We start from the raw sequence: 15,395 nt of genomic DNA on the forward strand, positions 1-15,395 counted from the left end.
ATCTCGAAGAAAACACAAGCAGGACTATGGTGGGGACAATCTTATCGTGACTTCAAGATGTAGGGGCCGCCTCACCATCTCGAAGAAGACATTTAAAAAACATAAACAAGAGAATTAGAACCCTACCACCGGCGAGGTGCAACACTTTCCCGTACCAACACTACCGATATAAGTTGATGATGGAATAAAAGATGCATCAACATTTAGTTTAGCCCAGCTCAGACTGCATAACCGGGGGATTTACCATGCATTATCTCATTACTTTTTTAGTTAACAACTTACAACGCATGGGAAGGACTTGATTCAACTTTTCCTGATCCTCATTCGTAAAGAAATTCTCCCACATGACACATTGTAGATGTTGTGACTTTGCAAAGAGTAGAAGTTGTTCAAGTTCTCACTTGTCATAGCCATTTGCAGGACACACATTGCTTATGTTGACTTGTGACTAAAGGGAAGTTGATCAATTTCTCATGTCATAGCCATTTACATGACACATATTGCATATGTTCGACTTGTGACTAGAGTTGGAAGTTGCGACTTGTGACATGTCATAGACTCATAGCCTGAGTATTGGCCGCGAATAGGCGGTCACATGGAGCGTCGATTTTGACAAATTTGACCCTTTTTCGAAAGTTCAGCACGATTTGACTTCCATCCCTCCCTCTTTTGATCCCACCAAATTTATTCGAAAAATCTTGTCTCATTAGACCCATTTTTTTGTAGTATTGGTGAAATACTAGAACATCACAAATTTTGAAAATTGGCCCAGACGACTAAACATATTTCAAAGAGTAGCGCATTTGTCTAAAAAGACACTACTAAATAGAGAGTAGCGCCCCAAAGAAAAACGATACTCCCTCCGTTTCAATCTATAATGCATATAGATTTTCTGCACGGTAATTAGCGCAAGTCATTTTTTAACACAAAACCTCCTAACGAGTCCATCCACAATCTCAGAAATAGGAGAGAAATAAGGAAAATCAAATCAGTTCCCAGATTTTATGCATGTGATCAGATTGGTTTCCTTATTTTCTGTTATTCAGCTGATCGGTGGAAGGGGTTCTTTGCAAATAAACGTAGATCTACTATTATATTATGAAACAAATGCACAAAATCTATAGGCATTATAGATTGAAACGGAGGGAGTACTAAAAAGGGTTAGATTTTGAATATTTTTCAAAATGAGGTCAAATCATGCTGAACTTTCGAAAAATGGTCAATTTGTCAAAAATCGAGGCATAGAGTAGGGGAATGGGAGCTGGTTATTTTTTATCTCAAAAAATTGGTAATGGTTATTTTACATTGTACGCAAGTTTAACTTCTGAGGAGCAGGTCCCGTCACAGGTGACTAGTTCATGCTTCGGCGTCGAGGACTCCATGATTGCGCGCCTGGGCAATGAATCCCGTTTCATTCTTGACAAAGTCGGGCAGTTGTGCTAACAGATTGCAAATCAAGGAAATCTGCACAGGGCACATTATTATTTTCTAAAACATCTGTAGTTTCACAAATACTATCCCGTACAGTTGACTTTTATTGTTCAGATAATCGTATGCGATTCACATCTTAAAATAACGTATTCCTTAAGAAAACAAACCCAGTTGTTTAATCAACGCATAGCACAACTGAAGAAAACTTTCAGAAAAGCAGAGAAGGATCACCCAAGCAGGCTAATGAAACGCATGGAGTCAGATTAGATAACAATGTCAATCAGCACAGGTCCGGCGAACCGGATCCTAAGACTGGGGCGACAAAAATCCATGTCATCATGCTCCCTGGATACCTCATAGCAGAAGCAAATCTGCTTTAATCTGACAAAACCAAATCGTTTCTTCGATGCAGGAAATATGAGACTACAATTTGCAGGAAAAGTAATGTGCGTGCTGCAGGGGAGAAGACCCCGGCCGGCGATAACAGCCGGGATAATACAGCTAGTCCCCCGCAGCGCAGCTCTCGCTCTGCGCCTCCAGAACAAGGCCGCCAAGAGTGGATTGCTCTTGCAGCCGAAAGAAGAGGCGCCGAAATACACACGCACGGACGAAGATCGTTAAACGCAACCAACAACAAACAAGGGAAAACACGCAGACTGTTTCCGGCGAAGAACTACAAACAGAGGCGAAAGACAGAGAGGACGACCGTGAAGGCGGCGCAGCGAGGTTAGGGTTTACCGTGAGAGGTCTGAGAGGTCTCGTGCGCTTATAAAGGCCAGCCGGGCGGTTTTAGAAGCCGTGACGCCCGTACGTATGGGCCGAGCTGGAGGCCCAGATTGTTCGTTCCGGCCTGCATATCCCCTTTTGCTATTTACCTCCTTCGAGCTTCAAAGCCCAGTCAGACACGAGCACGAATCCATGTGGATTTAGTTTATCAACGGCCAACGCAAGGCTACAGTGCTACACCCTGACCGTCCAGACCCGCATCTAAAGCCTTTAGACTAGTCACAGTGATTACACTAGTATCATGCACATGATACTAGTTTATAATACTATCCCCACAATGTATAGTATCATAAGATAGTATCATAGTATCATCATAATTAATGTTTTGTAGAATCTCAATACAAATATGTGTACATAATGTGTTTACCATTAAATTTTCTACGTGCTATGATACGGTATCATATTATGATATCACTCTCATCACTCACCTCATTAAATGGTACGTCACATCAGATTTTGCCAACATGACATGCATGATACTATTTATGATACTCCCATTGTGGCTAGTCTTAGATGCACTAGAGTGAATAAATCTCATGGTTCAATTACGTATATTTTGGGGGGGGGGGGGGGGCATATTTTGCATTACGTATAACATAAAAAGTTCTGTAGGTATCAATTTATTTAGAGTATGTAAGGCCACCTTAAATGGAGGGCCGCATTTCAGATAGCAAAACTGTACAGAAATAGACCGCTGTCCACCTAGGTTCAAGTCCAGACTTGACATGTCGTTCCCCACATGATGCGTAGATCGTTTCTTCTGCTCGAGGAACAATGCCTCGCTCCCCAGACGCGGGTTGCTGTGCATAGGCGCAAGCCTACTTCGTGGTGCGCCCACCCACCCGAGCTCCTTCTCTAGCACCCTCATTCAATATGGCCATGATGGGTGCCAACTCATCCGGGAGCAGCGCCTCTAGCGGATCCTCTAGGAACATCGGCAAGAAAAAGCGCAAGAAGAACCGAGCAACGTGACGACTCTACATCCGGCGGGGGCATGTTGAATGGTGGCCTAACTGAGATCCAATTCTATGGCTCGTACGTTGTGTAGGTGACCCAACCTAATTTGTGGCAAATGTTTTGTCCTACCTTGCTAATCTAATGAAGTTGAGAGCATTTTATAAGTCGGGGTTTCTTGTTGTCTTCTAAAATAAAATAGTAGAGCCACCTTATGGAGTATGCATACATAGCGCGTACGCTTGCATGAATATTCATGACTTGAGACTTTAGGCTCTTCGGCGACCCGCGCCTCTAGCTTAAATACTACCTCCATTTCAAAGATTAAGGCTTAAAAAAAGTTAAACCAAGTAAAGTTTGATCAAACTCTTTAGAAAATCTATTAACAAATATGATGTTTTGTAGATACAATATAAAAATAAGTTTTATTATCTATCTAATGATATTTATTTTGTATTTTACATGTTAATAACTTTTGATAAAAAATTGGTCAATTTGACATAGTTTGACTTTCTAAACATAATATAAGTCTTAAACTTCAAAATATAGGTAGCACTATCTTATTTTTTAATGCATTTTATGTTAGGTCGCACTGAATCTCACTTGATCCCTGTGATATCAATGGGTCACAAAAAGATGAAAACTTATCTGTCAATTCTTTCTGCAGGAAGCTACCCCCTGAATATGAATGGATATCCTCAAAAGTTTTTGTGAGAAGGTTAAAATTCCTCACAAAATTAAAGTATTTTCATGCTTGCGTTGAGAAGCGGTATATTAACAAAAGACAACTTTTTGAAAAAACATAACACAACTTAACCATCTTGGCTAATCACCCGATGTGTTTATCCGGTTATTTGATGCATTTAAAAACATAACACACATAAACCATGATCTATTATTTAATGAGATCGAAAACCTCTCACCCGGCCCTCTTTCTTCTAAAAGAATCCATGATGGATTATGCCTATAAACTAAGTTAAACTACAACGAGAAGACAAGCTTGACATGGTGTGAACTCGAAGAAGTTAAACTTTGGCACAACGTTTTTTTTTTTTTGAATGATTACTCAAAACCAGGAATTTTAATGTATCTCACACGTGTTCAGTAAGCCTTCTGGACCATAGGCTAACCACACTGCCCTTGTATCACTGGTTCTAGCCCTATTTGCTATGAAATGGCCACCCGAATTCTGACTTCTTATAACCCTATGTTTGGATGCAGAGAATTGGGTCTCTGAATTGGATTTTGGAATTCGGGCGCCAATTCAAGCGTTTGGGTGCACTTGGTATTGGACTACGGAAATCGGGTCGAATTACAAGCCCACCCCGCGCACAGCTAATTTACACATCGATCAATACGGAGCCGAGGACCTCCGTATCGTCTCGGAATTCGCCAGGCCGCCTCTACCGCTTCGCTCGCCTCGCTCCTATCCTCTCGCACCCATCTTGCTCTCACACATCTTGCTCTCACACGACTGCACGTACTCTCCCTTGCCGCTAGATCCACCAACGGAATGAGGATAAGGTAGAAAGCACATTATTATGACTTTAGGATATATCTGCCTCCTCATCAACTAAACAAGACATTGGATGAAAACTCTTCCATCAATGAGAGGCCGTGGTCCGCCACACTTCCGGATTTGATTATAACTTTGCATTGCATGCACTTTTGGTACTTTTACTATTAAATAATATTTTGCATGCATACATACACCACATACGACGGCAGTGCCAAACCGGTCTCCTGACACATGTTCGTGAGTTGATCCGCCTAGACACTTGTTTCCAAGGTTATGCGGTTGGGTGATGTCTACGCACGCTTCTATTCCTGTAGACAGTGTTGGGCCTCCAAGAGCAGAGGTTTATAGAACAGCAGCAAGTTTCCCTTAAATGAATCACCCAAGGTTTATCGAACTCGGGGAGGTAGAGGTCAAAGATATCCCTCTCAAGCAACCCTGCAATTAAGATACAAGAAGTCTCTTGTGTCCCCAACACACCCAATACACTTGTCAGATGTATAGGTGCACTAGTTCGACGAAGAGATAGTGAAATACAAGTAATATGGATGATTGTAAGTAGTAATTGCAATCTGAAATAAAGATGGTAGCAAGCGAACATGTAGCAGAACTTGTTGGAAACGGTGTTTCAATGCTTAGAAACAAGGCCTAGGGATCATACTTTCACTAGTGGGCACTCTCAACAATGATCACATAATTAAATAAATAAATGCTAATCTCAAACACTCTCTTGTTGGTTAACAAACACCATTCATTGTGTACGGCTACAAAAGCACACCTCAAGCCGGAGTAAACAAGCTCCACAACTTCATAAAGGAATCACACACGATGCGCACACTGTCACCATCACACCGTGGAGAGTGAATCCGAAGTTCATATTAAAGTAACCTCTAGAGTGCATAATAGACCGTTGCAATTTAGACCGAGTACTAACATAGGATACACACTGTCAACAATAGCTATGAAAGGGGAATAGATCACATCAATACTATCATAGTAATAGTTAACTTCATAATCCACAAGAGACTACAATCATAACCTACGCCAAGTACTACATGATGCACACAGTGTCAACTTTACATCATGGAGGAGGAATAAACTACTTTAATAACATCACTAGAGTAGCACATAGATTAATATTGATACAAAGCTCATGATCACATAAAGATCACACCATGGGAGAGAGATGAACCACATAGCTACCGGTAGAGCCCTCAGCCTCGGGGGAGAACTACTCCCTCCTCATCATGGGAGACAACAACGGCGATGAAGATGGTGGTGGTGTCGATGGAGATGACTCCGGGGGAAATTCCCCGTCCCGGCGGCTTGCCGGAATAGAGATTCTGTCCCCCGAAACTTGTCTTCGCGATGGCGGCGGCTACGGAACTCTTCGTGGAATATCGTCGATTGTTTTAGGGTTTTCGCGACGGAAGGAATATATGGCGAAGGGGCGATGTCGGTGGAGTCCCGAGGGGCCCACCCCATAGGGCGGCGCGGCCAGGGGTGGGGCCGCGCCCCCCTAGGGTGTGGCCGCCTCGTGGCTCCTCTTTGTCTCCTCTTCGGTGTTATGGAAGCCTCCGTGGAAAATAAGACCGTGGGCTTTTGTTTCGTCCAATTCCGAGAATATTTCCTGTGTAGAATTTCTGAAACCAAAAACAGCAGAAAACAGGAACTGACGCTTCGGCATCTTGTTAATAGGTTAGTACCGGAAAATGCATAAAAATGATATAAAGTGTATATAAAACATGTGAGTATTGTCATAAAACTAGCATGGAACATAAGAAATTATAGATACGTTTGAGACGTATCATTGGGACGATGGTTTTTTTTGGGGGGGGGGGAGGGGGGTTGGGCCACCCGGAAACATCGGCATCGTGTCCACTAGGCTACACCGCGGGTACGATGAATACCGGTGGCATAGCATAGTGGGCCACACCACCCTTTTGTTGGGTTGGGCTGGCTCGCTGGGCCCCATAGAATCAGTGGCGTATTACGCCCCAGCAACCCTGCCGATAGGTTACTACTAGCGGTGTACCAGAGCTTAGTACGTTGTCGGTATTTTTAGCCAAATTCCTGCGGCGTGGCATTTTAAAGGTGTGTACCTATTTCCTCCTAGTAAAACTCTACAACAAGAAGAAAATCATGACATGGTGTGAATGCTAAGATCTTAAACCTACGTACATTTTTTTTTGGCCAATGACTTGTATTACTCAAAACCAGGAATTTCAATGTATCTCACGCGTGTTTAGTGAACCTTCTGGACCATAGGCTAGCTTCATTGCCCTTCTAACACTAGTTCTAGCATAATTTGCTATGAAATGGCTAGGAGAGTTCTGACTTCTTTTAATATGAGTAATAGAAGATTGACGGACTAAGATACATTGAAATTAGACAAATCTAAAATATCATGACTCTCTTGAAAATGATGTTTCTGTTAAAAAGCTCACTCCATCCCTTTTGTTTAAATTTAAATATATCTAGACACGAAGATATATTGAATTTAGACAAATCTGGGATATCATTTATAAGACGAAGGTAGTATAATATATGTTCTGGTTTTGACAATCAGCAGTGCATAATTTTGACATTTACACCATGCCTAAAAAATGGGTGAAACAATACATTTTTCGATAAATGACGCTTCATTACTCAAAATATTCAAGCATTACACCCAGTCTCTGCATAACTAAGATGCACACAGTCGTTCAAGTATCAAGTCTGAAGAAAAATATAAAAGATCGATCGAAAGAGTCAAACTAGACTAAGCTACGTTGGCTTCAATCCTCCTAGTATGCAGCCACCCATGTCGGGAAAATAAACTTCTTGACCGTGTTCTCCAACCGTGTAGACACCTCCATAAAGAGGTCTCGGTCCTCCAAGAGCTGAAGTGGCGACCATGAACGAAGCAAAGCCGTACATCGGTAAATGACTAGCATTAGAGAAGAATTCTTATCATTGAAAGCCTTGTTATTTCTACATAGCCATAGCCTCCATAGTCCATACTACTCAATTGCACCCACTCTGATAAGCGTTTTGTACATAGTATCTACCCCATTTAGCCAATTACCAAATATATTTGCAACGCTACGAGGCGGGTATAAAATAGAACCCATCTGAATGATTGACCATATGGATCTAGCAAACCTACAGTTGAAAAAAGATGTTTTATTGTCTCATCTTGATGATAGAAAATATATTTCTTACAATCGTGCCAGTTGCGTTTAACAAGGTTGTCTTTGGTTAAAATCACACCGCCTAGAAGGTACCATGCAAAAACTTTCGTTTTCAGCGGTATATTCATCTTCCAAATGTTCTTATTATTATTGATAACCTGTTGATTAGGAATGGTAAGCGCCATGTACAATGAATTGATCGAGAAAACCCCACTCTTGGTGAGGCTCCATCGAAATTTATCAGTCCCCTGAGATAATTGTATTGAAGCTAACCTCTGTAGTTGTGAAATAATACATGACATAAAATATATTTTGCAAGACAAGACGACCTTTATTCTTTCATGACCAATTTATATACTTTTGCACACATGTACTTATTCACCTTATGTTTTGGAATAGATGGATCAGCTGAAATGGCTAAAGAGAGAGTTGTAGGACGCGAACTCAAAACATAGATCGGTCAAATGACTCCAAATTACAAAATCGAATTTCGGAGAATTACCCAAAACACTAGACTACGAACTAGGCAAAAGCTCGAACAACACTGTGACGGTGTCAATCTGGGTATACTACATAGCTCAGCTAGCTAAACCAAAAACCTGGGACTGGGAGGCCGCTTCGCCCTGACCTCCGGCTTCGCCTTGCTGTTGCTGGGCGTCCTCGGCGACGACGACGCGCCCGGTTTCTCCGCGAACTCCACCGGCATGCGCCTCTGCACCGACGGCGAGGACACGGGACGCACCCTCACTGTGAGGTCGGCCCTGTCGGCCGCTATGGGGCTTGCGCACCGGGCCTTTGCCTTGACGGACTTGGTCTGCTGCATGTAGCTGGGCGTCACCGGCGCGCCGCCAGTCTCGCCCGTGTCCGCGTCCCTTGCTCTCACGTTTATCCTCCTCGGCGTCTCCCCCGACCGCATGCTGGTCGTCCGCCGCAGCGCCGCCTCCATCCCGCCGCTCCCCAGGTGCTCTTGGCTGCTCCGTGGGCGCTCCGACAGCAGGGTCACCGACCTGTGGAGCGGGCTTCCCCTCGGGCTCGGCAACCGCGCCGGCGGCGTGATCGTCTTCCCCAGCACCGACGGCGATCGCGGCCGCGTCGGGGTCGATGGCGAGGGCAGCCTGGGAGACCTGCCTGTCGGCGTGGTGGGTATCTGGATGGAGATGGACACCCTCGGCTTGGCGGCCCGGCCGGGGGTCTTGGGCGTAGCAGGGGCGCGGTCCTTGTCCTTGTCCGGCTGCGGCGCGGTCTGGCACTCCCACGGCCTGGCCGCCGCAATCCAGCGCTCCGACCAGCTCCACCCCCAGTTTGGGCAGCCGGGGTCCATGTACATTGGTGGATTCGACTGCGTCGGCGAGGCTCGTCCTGAAGAAGACGAAGCAGGGTTTCTGTTCCGCCACTGGACGCATGTACAAGAAAGTGTTCAGCGAAGAACATGAACGAGCTACACGTCTGATGCATTACAATGGAGATTATCATGTCAGTACCTGACGAGAGAACGCGTACGAGAGCGCCTTTTGCCGCCTCGACGCAGCTTCTTGCTTCATCGCAAGCGTGGCTTCCATCTGCTCCTTGGACTGGTGGCTATGATCCCAGCCTTCACCAATCTGTTGCCACACACTGGTCAGACAACACACACACTAGCATGAACAAAAGGTGTTTCGCACCTTCGTTTTGTCAAGTGCTTGCTTAAGCTGGATCTGGCTCCTGAGGGCCTTCTTGTCCTCCTCAGTCTTCAATCTCCTCGAGTATATCTGGGTCTGAACCCTCGTCATCGTCTGCATACAGTAGAGTGCCTCCTCTGTCTGGCGCCTGACGGCGATCCCCTCCAGCAGCGACATCAGCCGAGACTGTGCTCTCGCCCGCCGGTACACTCTCCTTGCCTGCAAGTGATCAAAATATGTTTAAGACTTTCACATAAGTCCAAAGGCGATCATGCAAATCTTCTTTCTGTTCCTCATGTACTGTTCAAGTTCAGGTTAATCATTCAGATTAGCCAAGCATAATGTTTGGGAATGACTAGCAATAGAACAATATTTCTCTTGTGTGCAGTACCAGATAGCCCCTGCAAGCCGTCTGAATCCTGACGGCGGCGACCTCCTCCTCTGAACGGTCGAGCGCTCTTGGCGTGACGGTGGACGTAGCACAGACGACTGCCTCTGCCGTCCGCACATGGTATCTGCCATCGTTTTGCTCGCTCGCCGTGCCCGTGGATGTGGCCTCTGTGACCTCCACAGCCTTCTGCCGATCAGGCCGCGACGGGGACGGCGGGGGAGGCTGCGGATGTGCCGCGGGAGCGGTCTCCGGCGCGGCAGAGGACGAGGAGTTGGACGAACTGGTACTGGACTTGCCGAACTGCCATAACTTCTTGAAGTTGAGTTTGCTCGTCGGTCTCTCGGCCTTCTTGGATCGGAAACATACGTGGATGATTAATTTACATGGACTGGATTTTGATTACTACGAGAAGCAAGTTCTCTTACGAATGTTTTTGAATTTTTTTACCTTGTCTTCCTTCTCCTCACGATCAGGCTCCGACGTGCTCAAGATCCTCTGTACGGCATCAAACCACCTCACCTTCTTCCCCATCTCCCCCCTCTCTGTTCCTCGCCTAACCGATGGCACACGATCATAGAAACTCAAGATATCACCAACAACAACATCATGAAAAAATTCGAAGGTTCTTCGTGACAGCAAAACTGTAATCATCTTCCCTGAACATCGACATTGTAAAGGTCGAGCAAAACAAAAATGTAAACGCAAAGAGATCACCTCTTTCAAAGAGCTTCTTCTGCCGGCCTCGCCGGCGTTGGACAGCACCGATCTTCTCAACGACGGCGAACCGCCATGGCCCGTCCACTTCCCGCTCGGCCCCACTGGATGGTGGGCGTCTGTTCCTGTCCCTACATTTCAGTACCACCACGCCGTGATAAACGCGAACACATCCCCGCTAGGGCGCTACGCCTAACCGAACCCTATCATCCAACAAACAAATTAATCTAACGGCCCAAAGATACTCCGGCCCGTTAATCCGGCCCACATAGCCCGGGCTTTCGGCCACTTCTGCCCTCCTCCGACTCCGCCACCGCTCCCGACCTCACCGATATCAGCAGGCCAAAACGCCCGCGCGCGCAGAGGCAGGCCAAAGCATCTGACGGAACCCTCGCCGCTCCCCAACCGCGCTCCCCGGCTCCGGCTCGCCGCCCCCCAGGTGCGCTCTCCGCCCGCCCGCTCGCCGCTCCCGCCGGCTCGGCCCTAAGGTACCTATCTGGCCCTCGCCCTCGCAGCGACAAGATCGATTGAGAGTTTCGACGAGGTAGGAGTATTGCGCTAATCCCTTTGCTCCAATTCCGCAGATTCTTCGTCGGGCAGAGGGTTTCGGGGGGTAGCGATGATCTGGGCTCCTGGGGTAGAGGCAGGGCCTGGAGGGGTTAATCCGGACAAGCTGGCGATGGTGGATTCCGCGGACGGGGACCCGGTGGCGGATGAGGAGGTGATGGTGCAGGGGAGTTTCGCTGCGGCGGCGGAAGATGTCGATGCGACGATGGTGGAGTCTGCTGGATTGCAGGGCGAGGCCGGCAGTAACATGGTGCAGGGGAGTCTCGCTGCTGCGGTGGAAGATTTTGATGCGACGATGGTGGAGTCTGCTGGGTTGCAGGGTGAGGCCGGCAGTAGCATGGTGCAGGGGAGTTTTGCTGCGGTGGAAGATGTTGATGCGACGATGGTGGAGTCTGGTGGATTGCAGGGCGAGGCCGGCAGTAACATGGCGCAGGCGCAGACTATTGCTGTCGAGACCATGGAAAAATCAGATTCGGCGTCTCCTCAACATGATGAAGCAGGTAAAGCATTGTTGCATATGCTCTCTTTATTTAAATTGTATTTTAAACAGATTCAAAAGTGTCAAAATATTTTTTAAAAAAATATTGGGCATATAATTCCACATCCCATGTGCTCACGAAGTCGTCTCAAGATTTTTTTTATATATATGGACAGTGCAAGAAAGATAAAATTCGGTGTTAAAATAAGCCTTTTATTGTCTTCAACGCCATGAAAAATATCATTTTTTTTACTAAACTTTAAGCGAGCACAAAAAACGTGGAGATATTCATGCCCAAAAAACCCGATTTTTTGACATTTTGCAATTTTTTTTTTGGATATATGGCTATATGCACCTAGGATCAAAAGTCGTCCTTCCCCGTTTATGCTCAGTCGATTTCAGTTAATCGATTATGTTGTAAAAATGTACCGTGAGAAAACAAAATGCCGGCGAGATACGTTAAGTACGTTGACCTGATTTCCGACACAGCAAAAGTCTCTGAATTTTTCGTGCACACTCTGCCCTCGAATATGTTCAATCTGTTATATCACATATTGATACCCACAGCCTTTCCTTTTCGACTTACAATGGCATCACTGACTATATCCGTGCTTATGATTTTTCAGGTGAGAGCGAAGATGGACAGCGTGCTAGATTCCATCTCCCTGCCCGAGATTCCGAAGATGGCTTCCGAGTTTCTGATCTTGTCTGGGCTCAGCTAGAAGGCCATCCTTGGTGGCCTGGTGAAATTTTTGACCCCTCACATGCATCTGAGTTGGCACTGAAGCATCAGAAGAAGGGCAACCACCTGGTAGCATTTTTCGGCGACAGTTCTTTCGCGTGGTGTGATGACTCCCAGTTGAAGCCTTTCATGCCCAACTTTTCACAGATGGAGAAGCAGGGCAACTCTGATGATGCCTTCACCATTGCAGTCAACCATGCTCTTCAAGAGCTCTCAAGGCGGATATTGTCGGCGACGAGTTGCTCTTGTCTCCCAGAAGAGTTCTCTGACAATGGCATGTCTTATATGGTTGAGAACTCTGGGCTCAAGGCTGGAGTTACTTGCTCTATGGTTAACAAAGCTCAGATGCTAAAAAGTTTCAGTCCAGATAGCCTTCTTCATTATGTTACGTCGCTGGCTCTGTCCCCTGGCCAAGGAGGTGATCTGCAGGATTTAGTCATAGCTTGCTCTCAGCTTATGTCATTCTATCGGTCTAAAGGGTGCCCTGAAATTGCATCATTTCAATCTGCCAGTGGATGGGGAGAGAATGACATCGAAAGTCTATCCATCAAGAACGTCATGCTGGGGCAAAGTGTCACCACTGAAGTGCAACCTAATCATGTTAAGCCCAAAAGAGGTAGGGGAAGACCTCGTAAGCGAAAGCCTGAAGAGTTGATGGAGAAAGAGCCCATTGTGAAGCCGCAGAATTATCCCAACAGCACTGCTGAAACAGAGTGTGGTGAATTTGACATCTCTGGGAAGAAGTCCGCCAAAAAGAGACGTGTGAAGAGGCACAATGGTGTGAACCCCAACACTTTGCCTTGTCCTAAGTTAGAACCAAATGACCATATGCAGGATGCCTACTGGTTGGGACTGAGTTTACACGGTAGCCCAACTCCTAGCCTCAAAGGAGCAAGTGGCAAAACAAGGCCGGTACGTAGGCGGAGACCAACATGGCGGGTATGTGCGCCTTCGTCAGATCTTTCTCCCCCTATACATAATACTCAGCCTGAAACGTTGGGTCATAACAGAAAGATACATGTGGTAAAAAGATCAATTATCCATGTTGATGAGAAGATGGTCCACGAGGTAAAACCCACTGCACTTGTTTTGAGCTTTGACGGGTCAACTGATCTTCCTTCAGAAATGGATCTTATTAGGATGTTCAGTCAGTGTGGACCATTAAAAGAAACCGAGACTGAAGTTCAGGGGAACACAAAGACTGTAAAAGTTGTCTTCAAGAAACGTGTTGATGCTGAAAGGGCTTTTACTGTTGCTGGCAAATTTGGCTCTTTTGGACCTTCACTCCGCAGTTTTCGGCTTGTGGAAATGCCATTTTCCCTAAGCACAGCTGAGCTGAATTATCCTAAGTTATGCCCTGAAGATAGCGGCCTAAAGATTCCTGGTAAACAACCTTTCTAATTTCTTTGTAAAATCAAGTGAGGTATAAATGTTTAGTTGCTTACAGTATTGTTTATGTGTTTTCTTATAGCTCCCAGGTTGTCTGGAGTTTCGCTGGATTCTGCGCAAGTTGACGTTATCAGCAAAGCCGACAAAGCGTCAGATGAACACCACGTTGAGGATGGTCAAACAACATGAAAGCACTACCCTGTTCTTTACAAGCTGAAGTCAGAAGCAAACAGTCATTTGATGTTCTCTGGACATGTAGCAAATCAGGCTGTGGCTGACGTGATTCTGAGTGATGTCACAACTAAAGCATCTCGTGGACATGTGGGCTTAAGCTTCTTGAAATTACAGAGCGTATGTCGATATTCAGCTTGTCTATTCGATGGCAATAGGTTCCCTCATCCGGCTGATGCGTTCTGTCCAGGGAATAGTAGTTGACTTTTATAGTACAACATATAATGTTATTTTTCGGTAACTAGGGCATTTGGCATCTTTGTCTTATGTATAAATTTTATCTAGATCTAATTGTCTGGCAGAGCTGGTGTTGGTTTTGCCATGTGCATGCGTTTGTTGGAAATCCTAATTTTAACTGATGTTTCTCTTGCCATTTTACTGCCATGTACTGTAAGCCATCACCTATGACATATAGTTGGGTTCCGAATTCGCCCCCTGTTCATTTATACCTGCATTCTTTGTGATTAATATGAATTAGCAACTTACCATCCAACCAATGATTATTATAATTAATAATTTATGTTATACCTCTGCAATGATTAATTTATGCAGTGGCCAGCCATTTCCAATTTGTTCTCTTTGAGAACACTGTTTCCATGTTTTGTTTCATTCTTCAGCTTTCCTACAACATGAATCTTGTAGACTCATAGAACTGTAATGCCAACTGCTGGGGTAGTCGGTTACTGGGTATATTTGCAGTTGATGGCATTACAATTCCATTCTATCTGTTCTCAAAACCCTTGGTATACATATCTTTTTCACTGTTAAGCAAAGTTGTATGTTGCTTGTCATGGTGTTGTATCTTTCTTGCTAGCCGGACATACCGAACTTGTGTTGACTCTATCAGCTTCTGTTCTCCAAGTTTTTTTATGCTTAATGGGCAGACAAAACTTGCTAGATTTCCACTTTCGCCGTTAATATTAACAGGTCGCCCATACCTCTGTTAGTCCTGTACTTGTGTTCTCTAAGATGCCATATATAGTTGCTGTCAGGATTATTTCTGCTGCTTCTTTGTTGAGAAGGAATGGTCTAGAAGACTTGGCACATTTATTCTTAACCAAGTGGTTAGAGAAGCTGTATCATTCAAAGCACTACCACGAACAAGAGGTGGCAAAAGAGGCCGTGTTTATTACAAAACACAGGTAACCCATGGACTTATTCTGTAAGTTACTTATGAAGTTATAGTGTTTATAAGATAACCTTTCGAATAAACTGAAGCCATAATCACAACCATATTCCCCATTTACGCATTTGCTATTCCCTTATTAAAGTTAGATTGGTCGTGAAAAGATTTCAACTTGTTTTTTTACCATAATTAAAGTCACGCCCTTTATCAGTTGTTCAAAGATATAGTTTTTATGCTAA

At 45.2% G+C, this 15,395-nt stretch overlaps 2 protein-coding genes and 1 non-coding gene across 3 annotated transcripts; 1 reads left to right on the forward strand and 2 right to left on the reverse strand.

Annotated features, from left to right (window-relative positions):
• Nucleotides 1-1,686: 1,686 nt before the first annotated feature.
• LOC124650781 lies at nucleotides 1,687-1,775 on the reverse strand. The gene has a single exon (XR_006987196.1). It is a non-coding gene; the product is annotated as a small nucleolar RNA U31b (small nucleolar RNA).
• A 6,671-nt stretch (nucleotides 1,776-8,446) lies between these two features.
• Nucleotides 8,447-10,440, reverse strand: LOC124648654 (protein IQ-DOMAIN 3-like). Its single transcript, XM_047188374.1, has 5 exons — nucleotides 10,357-10,440; nucleotides 9,910-10,257; nucleotides 9,522-9,737; nucleotides 9,342-9,461; nucleotides 8,447-9,253 (listed from the first exon to the last, which is right to left on the reverse strand). The coding sequence occupies exons 1-5, from the start codon at nucleotides 10,438-10,440 to the stop codon at nucleotides 8,447-8,449; spliced, it is 1,575 nt and encodes a 524-aa protein (XP_047044330.1).
• Nucleotides 10,441-11,075: 635 nt separating this feature from the next.
• On the forward strand, nucleotides 11,076-13,988 carry LOC124648655 (PWWP domain-containing protein 2-like). The gene is made up of 4 exons (XM_047188375.1): nucleotides 11,076-11,111; nucleotides 11,208-11,690; nucleotides 12,295-13,794; nucleotides 13,882-13,988. The coding sequence occupies exons 2-4, from the start codon at nucleotides 11,243-11,245 to the stop codon at nucleotides 13,986-13,988; spliced, it is 2,055 nt and encodes a 684-aa protein (XP_047044331.1). The 5' UTR covers nucleotides 11,076-11,111; nucleotides 11,208-11,242.
• The last annotated feature ends 1,407 nt before the right edge of the window (nucleotides 13,989-15,395 follow it).

The sequence above is a fragment of the Lolium rigidum genome, chromosome 4 (assembly GCF_022539505.1).
Source record: "Lolium rigidum isolate FL_2022 chromosome 4, APGP_CSIRO_Lrig_0.1, whole genome shotgun sequence".
Classification (NCBI taxonomy): domain Eukaryota; kingdom Viridiplantae; phylum Streptophyta; class Magnoliopsida; order Poales; family Poaceae; genus Lolium; species Lolium rigidum.

Coding starts and splice junctions, on each gene's coding strand:
- LOC124648654 (XM_047188374.1), bottom strand. CDS start 10,440: ATGGGGAAGAAGGTGAGGTGGTTTGATGCCGTACAGAGGATCTTGAGC. Junction 10,258..10,356: donor GTGAGGAGAAGGAAGACAAG/GTAAAAAAATTC, acceptor TTCCGATCCAAG/AAGGCCGAGAGACCGACGAG. Junction 9,462..9,521: donor AAGCACTTGACAAAACGAAG/GTGCGAAACACC, acceptor GTGTGGCAACAG/ATTGGTGAAGGCTGGGATCA.
- LOC124648655 (XM_047188375.1), top strand. CDS start 11,243: ATGATCTGGGCTCCTGGGGTAGAGGCAGGGCCTGGAGGGGTTAATCCG. Junction 11,691..12,294: donor TCCTCAACATGATGAAGCAG/GTAAAGCATTGT, acceptor ATGATTTTTCAG/GTGAGAGCGAAGATGGACAG. Junction 13,795..13,881: donor TAGCGGCCTAAAGATTCCTG/GTAAACAACCTT, acceptor GTTTTCTTATAG/CTCCCAGGTTGTCTGGAGTT.